Source organism: Melospiza georgiana, chromosome 21 (assembly GCF_028018845.1).
Source record: "Melospiza georgiana isolate bMelGeo1 chromosome 21, bMelGeo1.pri, whole genome shotgun sequence".
NCBI classification, from domain to species: domain Eukaryota; kingdom Metazoa; phylum Chordata; class Aves; order Passeriformes; family Passerellidae; genus Melospiza; species Melospiza georgiana.
Window position 1 is genome coordinate 8,844,642 of NC_080450.1, and position 9,439 is coordinate 8,854,080.

The 9,439-nt window shown below is 47.9% G+C and overlaps 1 protein-coding gene across 3 annotated transcripts in view; it reads left to right on the top strand.

The window, feature by feature from the left end:
* The window catches only part of MXRA7 (matrix remodeling associated 7), a 32,240-nt gene extending 23,135 nt beyond the window's left edge, over positions 1-9,105 (top strand). For 2 of the 3 annotated variants that reach the window (XM_058038905.1, XM_058038906.1), the window contains one exon: positions 2,149-3,860. Coding sequence is in view for 2 of the 3 variants with exons in the window: in XM_058038906.1 (XP_057894889.1) it covers positions 2,149-2,188 (40 nt within the window). In the remaining variant the exon portion in view is untranslated. Of the gene's footprint in view, positions 1-2,148; positions 3,861-6,809 lie in introns of those variants that run through there. The other variant, XM_058038904.1, reaches the window with a different exon arrangement.
* Positions 9,106-9,439: the final 334 nt, after the last annotated feature.

Sequence of the window (9,439 nt, forward strand, 5' to 3'; positions counted from 1 at the left end):
AGCTTCTCAGCCTGGGGGTTTTATGGCCCCAGTGTCCCAGAGAGGGACTACCTCATGCTCTTTATTCTAATTCTCCTCACAGCTTGCTCCAGGACCAGGAAGGGGTATCCCTGTTGTGCAGATGGGAATTTCTGGCTCTGATGTTCATCCTCCATTAGGGCCATGCTGGTTTTGAGATCTTCTCACCCCAGCTGTCAGCCTGGCCCTGTGGAGATGAGTATCCCTGTGAGGGGCTCATCCACCCTCTCTGATGTCCCCCATCCCTCCCTGCTCCACCTGTGGCACTCTGGAGGGGACCTCCCCTCCTGGGCCCCCGTGGCAACAAGCTTATGTCCTGCCACGTGAAATCTGATTATGCTTGCGTGACTTGAGCGGGATGATCCGTCCTCAGCGCCGCGGATCCCGCAGAGCGATTATCCACCCTGGAAAATTTCCTTTCTTTGTCCTGGTGGGATGGCCACTGAGCCTTGGCAACGGTGCTCCAGTACCCCAAGTGCCATGGAATGATCTCCCATTGGGGCTCCAGTACCCCCAGTGCCATGGCATGATCTCCCTACCAGGATCCAGTTATCCCAGTGCCAGGGTATGATCTCCTATTGGGGCTCCAGTACCCCCAGTGCCACGGGATGATCTCCCATTGGGGCTCCAGTACCCCCAGTGCCACGGGATGATCTCCCTACCAGGATCCAGTTATCCCAGTGCCAGGGGATGATCTCCCACCCAGGCTCCAGTATCCCCAGTGCCAGGGGATGATCTCCCATTGGAGCTCCAGTACCATGGGATGATCTCCCATTGGGGCTCCAGTACCCCCAGTGCCAGGGGATGATCTCCCATTTGGAATTCAGTACCCCCAGTGCCATGAGATGATCTCCCATCCGGGCTCCAGTAACCCCAATGCCATGGGATGATCTCCCATCTGGAATTCAGTACCCCCATTGGGGTTCCAGCTAACCCCAGTGCCACAGGATAATCTCCTGTCCAGGCTCCCGTACCCCCAGTGCCATGGGATCATCTCCCAACCAGGCTCCAGTACCCCCAGTGCCACAGGATGATCTATCCAGGCTCCAGTACCCCCAGTGCCATGGGATGATCTCCCATTGGGGCTCCAGTACCCCCAGTGTCACAGGATGATCTCCCACCCAGGATCCAGGTCACTGGCCATGTCACAAGGCTGCTGGACAAAGCAAGGTTTTGCAGAAGAGCGAGGAAGAAATGAGGTTTTTCCTCACCCTCACCCCGGGGCTGGCAGGAGTAGGGGACTTCCAAACATGGCTCAGGTGTTATGGACCATGAACCTGATTGAATCGAGGAGGAATGAGGCTGGGGTGTGTCTGAATGTGCTTGTAGGGTAGGTGATGTGTGTTGTAGCTTCCCTCTACCCCAGTGCAGGTCTCTGTGTCCATGGGCAGCTGTCCAGACTTGGGCCAGCTGTTTCCTGATGTGGGTGGTTCACCCATGAGAGTAAGGCCAGAGTGTCTGGAAGATTCCAGCTGAGAACAAAGGATCACATTTTCTTAGACCCTGGCTCTGCTTCGTGGAGGGAGTGCCTGGATGTCCCCACACATTAAACCCATCTCACCCTCCTTCCCTGGCACACTGGGGGAGTTTCCCATCAAAAGGAAATTACCTGCAGGGAGTCTGGGGATTTTACCTCCTTCCCTTGAACAGACTCATCTGTAGAAAGATTGAGAAAGGTTGAGCAGTTCAGGCACACCACCCTGTGAAATCAGCACTTGTTCCTGGCTCACCTGGCTACAGATGGGAGAGGAATGTGGGCTGGTCAAGGGTGCCAGCAGCCCAGGAGGCTCTGCACGGGCCAGTGAGGCAATAACCCCTGGAGTTAATTAGTTTGGCTTCTCCAGTTGTTATTAGTAGCTCAGAAGGGTTGTAACTTAGCTCGGTGCCAGACAAGAGGATTTGCACTTCCGATTGGGTTTCGACTATCCTGCTGCAGTTGATGAAGCAAAGTCCTTCTTAGAGGCATGAGGTTTGCAAACAGCAGCTTGTCCTGCCCTGAGGGGGAAGCTGCCTTGCCTTCCCCCCAGCACACACACCGAGGGCTCTCCTTGCTCGTTTGTGTGAATAATAATGAACCAGCCTGAGGAGTGAAATGACTGAAATGATTTCTCTCCCTGTTTCTCTTTGCAGACCTGAAGACTATATGAAGTTGTCCCTAGCCTCCTCCTAAAGGCATCCCTTGGCATCATTAAAGGCTTGAGAGAAATACCAAAACCAACCAAACACACCCATAAGAGAAACCCATAAACCCTCAAAACTTGGGATCCCCTCTTGGTCTGAAGTTGAGTTCTTCAAAAACTCCTGTCAAGTTTGAGGATATCCTATTGTGTGGCTCCACGGGCTGGGGCTGGGCCCAAGCAGTGACCTGAGTTGTGTTTGGGGGACTGGGAAGAACCTTCCTCCCTCTCCCCCAAGCAAAACTCACAGTGAACACTAAATATGTAACAAGTCTATTAGCTGTGTTGGCTTCATATATTGGGCCATGAAATTCATGTTGTTCCTTTCCTGGGGTGGGCAAACCATAGCTCTGCTATCAGACCAGCTGGGACCTTGCACCAGGATCTCAAATTGTTTTGTCCTGGGGTCAAACTCCTCTTTGTTGCTGGGGGCTGGTAACTGCCTGTGATTTCCAGTGTTGTACAAAGCTGCTTTACTCTTTGAGGGCTGGAGAAACAAATGGGGTCCGTGTGAGGGATGGCAGACGATGGCTGGGCTGGCTCAAGTCTTGCTTCTGTAGTTATTTTAGCAGAGAGCTGATTCTGTAGGTACACAGGATACTCAAGAAGTGATGAAGTTTGATCGTTTAGCTGTTCTGCTTGTGGTGGAGAGGCCGCACTTTGGCTGCTGTTATTATCTGCATCCTCATTTTCCCTGCTCCAGCTCCCAAGAGGAGAGACCCAAGGAGGAGGCAGCCATGGCATCAGGGGGCTCCCTCTGGCTCAGGAGGGGACAGTGGAGGTCCTGGGAGAGGCCCACTCCCCTTCCTCTGCCTGCTGGCTGTTCCAGTGCCCTCTTCTCTTGCTGGTCCATGGGAGCCAGAGCTCAGCCCTGCCCCTCAGCTCTGTCACACAGAGCAGATGAATTTGGCTGGGCACATACTTGGTTTTAAATCAAACCCAGCTGGTTTTTGAGAGAGAGAAGAGGGTCCAAAGTCCTTTAGTGATGTTGTAGAAACACCAGGCCTGGGTGGGGATGTGTCCTCCAAAGCTTCTCTGTCACTGCCTCTTGGCTAACACTGCAAACATATCAGGAACCCAACAGGCTGCTTTTTCTTTTTTTTTCTTTTTTTTTCCTTTTTAATTCCTATGCAGACAATACTTGAAACCTTGTACACAGTTGTCCTTTCCAGCGCCTGGGGTTGGCAAACTCTTCCCAAACGGGCTCGTTTAAAGAACTGCAGGAGGCTTCAGCTTTAGAAGAGGCTGGGCTGCCCCTCCCAGCCGACAACTGCAAGCGTGTTCAGTGGTTTGCATATGAATTAAGGCACATCTGGACCCTCTGCTTCAACATCCCGCTGGTGCAGCCGCTGTCTCTCCTGGGTACTGGCTGGCTGACTGTGTCCCAAGCACCCAACTATGCAAAGAATGCCTTATATCCGTTGTGTTTAAGTTACATGGCAATATGTACGTCCAGCAAAGTCGGTAGTTAAGTCCAGATTTTTGCTAGTGGCAGCAAGTCAAACTCTTTCTTCAACTCAAATGGCTGTCTGGGTATTTTTTACTTTTGTTTGATTTTGTTTGTTTTGTATCTGATGGTGGCTCTTATACAAAGGACTGTAATTCTAGTGGCTTGAATCTGTAAAAATTGCCTTTGTTTGGTCCAATAAACCTTTGAATAGTTTATTTGGTTTGTGCTTGTTCTCCCTACCTCCAGCAGCTTGTAACTTCTTCCTCAAGAGATTTGTGTTAGAAATCTGGATTTTAGGTTAGAAGTACATTCTGCCCTACTATGACTTTTATCCCATAAATGACTACATTCCCATAAATGATCAGAGGGAAAACCAGGGATATTCCCCTTTTTCTGCTGAAGCAATGCAGTGTTGCATTCCTGCTCTTGTTTGGCTGCAGAGCCATGAACAACATTCCCAATGCAGAGCTCTGCCCAGGATTTCAGCTGCTGTGGACACGGGTGCTTTGCAGTTCCTAAACCCCAGATCTCTGACATACCTATGGCTCACTGCCCCAAACCTCCAGCTAACTGTAAAAGCCTTGGACTGAAATGTCTAAAAAGAGCCTAAGGGAACTAAGTATGCAAATGTAATTGCCTATGAAGAAGAATTAGGCTGCTTCAAAAATCCTTAATTAATCTATTTTGTTAGCAATAAGTAAAATCCTGTTTGACCTCCTGAATCCAAGTGGTTTTGAGGACAGCATTTATGAGAAGAGAGAATGATTTTATTTGTGAATGGGGTATTATGTTTGATCTGAACTCATCCAAAAAAATACCCAAAAGCAAACCAAGCTGGATCACTACAAGGTCACCTCTGATAGGAGAAGCTCCTCTTCAAAGACAGTTTCATGTTTGTGGTGCCTTACTCCTCCTTCCCAGGCTCTTTTCTCTCTTTATCTTTGTTTTGCTGTCCCTTTGTAGTAGATTGTGTAGTGCAGAAAAGTAACAGTAGTAACAGCTCTTTTCTATTTTCCAAATGCACAGTCATGATATTTAAAGTTGAGGGGAGAGCCAAAATGCATTGATGTTGTGCTTCAAAAAAAGAGAGTGAATATTGTCTGTGATCCTGATTTTGGAGACAAGGAAACGGGGCTTTGGAGAGGTTTCAGCAGTGCTGATGTCTGTGAAACAAGGAGTGAGGGATGCAGCCCTGTGTGAGCACTCCCAGCTGGGATGCACTGCAGACACAGGAGGCCAAGCTGTGTATTGAATTTCTCCACACCAGACTGGCAACGTGCCCTGTGGTGCCCAGTGGTGATCTAAAATAAAATATTGATTACTCATGACCCTGCTTCCCTTCCTCTCATCTGGAAAGGGCAGCTGGATGCTCTTCCTGTGAGCACAAAACATTACAGAAGAGGCAAACAAATCCAGGCTTCCATAAACAAAAGATCCCACATCATTATCAGGATTTGTTTGGCCATGGGATCATTGCATTTTAATTTTAATGGAAAAGAACTGGCAAACGAGCTTGCTTCAGCCAGGATCTGCTTTTTTCCTGCCCTGTTTGCTTCAGGAGTGCTGAGAGGACAGGCTGCTGTCCCTGCTGCTGCTGGGGCTTAGCCCAGGAGAAGGGAAATGCAGAGCAGGAGCTCAGGAGCACAGGAAGAAGGTTCCTCTGCTTATTCCTGTCTTCCTCTGATCTTATTCCTGCTGGTGTGTTGATGCTGTCCTTTCAAGCAAAGATTGTGCCCTGGTTTTGCCTGTCAATAGATATTACTGCCCCTCCTGTTACTGGAACAGATGATGGCTTGTCCACTCAGGCTTTGCAGGAAGACTACCCCAGGTTATGCAGTGGCGTGCATTTAAATGGATTAATTAAATGGTTTAAAGTCCTGTGTGGGAAGCTGGCTGTGGCAGCAAAGAGGACTCTTGACAGGAGGGTGACTACGTGGGAGTAAAAGGCAGATTCTGTGTTTTCAGCCCATGGGAGGTGCTGAGCAAGCAGGAGGAGCTGGGACTGTGGCAGGTCTGTGCTCTGAGCTCTCAGTGAGTTCTGGCCTCACGCTCATGCAGGGACAAAATGAGCCTTGAAGTAACAGAACTTCATCTGCCTTGTCACAGCCATAAAGCACCACATCCCCAGTAGTTCTTTCTATCAGCCACAGGAGATCAGGAATGAGATGTGCTGGGCAATGGAGCAGCCTGAACCCCAGCAGGTAGGGGTCTGGCAGTGGGAACATTCCATCCCTCAGCCAGCCCTGCCTGGGGCCATGTGCACGTTCATCTTGCCCCAAAAGGGAATTTTGTGCAGTTACATCAGTTCATGAGCTACCTGCCAAGAGTGCTGCCCACCCCCTGTACCCCCCAGGGATGAGCAGTATAAATCCTACAAATAAAGCCCTGTCACAGATACCAGTACAATGTACAATGGTTAACTGGTTCAGGGTGGGGAAAAATCAAGAGATCTTCTGTCAGGGGAGAAGGGGGTTAATCATCTACTATGGGACTGCCTGGGGATTAAAAATCTGAGCTAGGTGTTCCACTGGTCAGCCTCTGCCTACACAGGGACCACCTCACTGCTGGAATGGCAACCTGGGTCCATCTCACCATTGGACGTTGGCCAACAAACTCGAATCAAAGCAAATTCCTATCCCTGATCTTATCTTCCAGTGGCTGATTAAAATCATGTCCACACTGGCACGCAGTTTCTGCTGTCTAGTTTTAAGTTAGGCTATGCATCTAAAATTTAATGGCTATTCCTGAATTATTCTGTATCTACATCCTCTCATTACAGAAGGAAAGCACACTGGGCTGTTGAATCTTAAACCAGGTTTTTTTATGGAGTCTGCTAAACTGGGACATGTTGGTCTTATAAAATTCCACATGTCAAGTTATCCTGAAAGTTTGAGCATAGATAAGCCCTAAGGAGCTCCAAAGCCAGTGTTAAAGCAGGCTGGTTTATCTCCACGTTTAGGGAGCTGCAGAGAGACATGCAGGGTGATGAGATGGATGGGAAGGGGGAGGAAGGAGAACCAGAGGCTGTCTCTGCCTTATCTCACACAGATTTCCTGCAGCCAGTGAGGGTTGCACAGTGACCTGCCTTTGGCTCCGTGTTTCATTTCACAGTGATGTCCTTGCTCCTGGACTGGCTATTCCTACTTCTCCTTTCTTCTCAACAGGGTTCAGAGAGAGCAGCTGGCTGCCATCTTCAGACTGATGAAGGAAAAAAGTGACACCTTTGGAGAGATGTCAGAAGGGGACATGAAGGAGCAACTCAGACTGTACGATATCTAACCCTGCAGCCAGGGGAGGTTGTGCCCAAAAGCCATCTTGGCCCTTGTTCTGCAGGACACTGGAGGCTGTAGTGCTTTAAAAATGTCTCAGTAGTTATTTTGCAGTTCCAGATTGTTTTGCAAACACATATAGGCCTGTGATATGTATTTCAAAAGACTTGTAATTCCTCAGTCTTTTAATAATTTTTCTTTGCAGAGCTATCATCTCATACAGCGATTTTTTACCTCTTTCTGGCTGGGTCATATGTCTCAGTCCTACAAAGCAGTTAAACTCACAACTTTTTTTCTGGCCATGCTTTATGCAAATGAACTTTCAAGCCTAATCTTTCTCAGTTTGATATCTGAAGAAAACCAAAGATGATAGGTGTAAAATGGATTAAAATAATAGAATAACTCAGGTTGAAGGGTCCTGTAGTCCAACCTCCTGCTAAAAGTCATGAGACCAAGGTGAGTTACTCAGGGCTTTATCCTGTTGGGTCTTGAAAAGCTCCAAAGATGGAGACTGCCTCCCTGTCTTGGCAGGGAGGCTTCCAGCCCTACAGTTAGAAAACAAACATCAAAAGCAAGGCATCAGTGCTCTGATCAGGGCGTGCTGCCCCTCGTCTCCCTGGAAGGAACACTTCATCCTCCCTCAGGCTGGCTTTGAAACCAACCCAAGCTGGTTCTGGCTGACCTCACTGAGATCATCCTCACGCCTGAGGAAGCAGCTCCAACCTGGAAACACAAACATCTCCTGACACTGTGCAAGGAGCACAGAAAGGCTGCTGGGTTTATCACAAGGATGGTTGTGTCCACCTCAGATCCTGCTCTTCTCATACATAATTATGTGGGAAACTACAATCTTAGGAAATCTCTGTGATTTTATCAAGATTTTGAATAGTCTTGAGAAGCCCTTGGTGGTTTGAATAGAGTAAATCAATGAGCATTCCTAATTATAGCTAAATGTCTTCTGCTGTGCTTATCTCTCCTATGAAATCCTGTTAAATACTTCCTTATCAGGAAGGATTTTCTTGGTTTTAGTAACTGCTCACAAAGGGAGGCAACATTTTTCTGCCCCAGTTTTCAGGAATGATCACTTAAAAATTAGTTTTGCTTTATTTTGTGTAATCCTCTTCAGCCCAAGAAACCTAATATCTCATTATCTGGTCGCTGTCTCCTAGTACAGTGTGTTCTAGAGCATCAGACACTTAGACTTTTAAGAATCATTTTATCTTCTAATTGTTTTCACTTAGGCCAAGGCATATTTATAATGAGATCAAGCTGGTTTTACTACCAATCATGACTTAATTTAAATGTGATGTCTGAAAATTACCTCTTCTTATTCAACATGAACGAATTAAGTGGGAAAAGTAGTTCCATGTTGTGAAATATCACTCTAGCTTGCTGTGTCCCTGTGACACAGTTTCCTTTGTCAAGCAGGGAGAAATGTAGAAAAATTATATGGGGCTTGTCCCTAGTTCAAAAAAATCAGGATCTTCCAAAACTCTTCATGAAAGCAAGCCAAAGAGAGATAAAAGTAGTTGATTTTTAGTCTTTGTCTTGCAGACTTCACAGTTTATTTCCAAAATATTTTTTATATTTCCTATGTTATGGTTGGTTCTTCTCTGAATAGGAACAGTTCTGGGGAAAAAAAAAAAAAATCCTCAAACCCTTCAGCTTCAGAGAATGGCAGCAATGATAACACTGTGCAAGGGACAGCAGCTGGGATTAACCCTGTCCTGTCCACACCAGCTCCCACCACCATCACCAAAATGTTCAGATGCTGCTGCTAACAGGACAGTGATGAAAAAACTGTTATTTACCAGGCTCAGATTTAAGAAAGAAATGAAGATAAATAGAAAAAGATAAATAAAAAGCCTCTCTTTGCCCAAGACATGAAAGGAAGGGATGTCAAGATGTGAAACCCACGGGTTTTGAGCAGTGCATTCCTCCATGTGCATTGGCAAGGCTGAAATGAGGAGCATCCTGGTGGACACATCCATGGAGGTGGTGGGGAGGGACCATGGGGTATGTCCTGATTTGGTTGGGCAGCTTCTGAAGTGCTTCTCCCACTGGACTCATCAATATTTATGCAGGAAATGTCATTAGTGGCTATGGTGGGGTTTTCCTTCATACAGGAAATGTCACCCTCTGCAGCAGCATCTCCCCTTCTGGGATCATCCTCTAAATAACTGCAGAATCACAGAACCCATTGTACACTCGTTTCTGTTGAAGTGACCTTAGAGGGCACCTAATTCCACCCCAAAAGGGGATGGTGGCACTGGGGGATCCTTGTCAGGGGCAAAGGCACTGGGGGTCCCCAGGACAGGATCATGGCAGCACTGGGGGTTCCTCATGAGGGGATGGTGGTACTGGGGGTCCCCAGGACAGGATCATGGCAGCACTGGGGGTTCCTCATGAGGGGATGGTGGTACTGGGGGTCCCCATGACACGATGATGGCAGCACTGGGGGTCCCCATGAGGGGACAGTGACACTGGAGGTCCCTCATGAGGGGATGGTGGTACTGGGGGTCGCC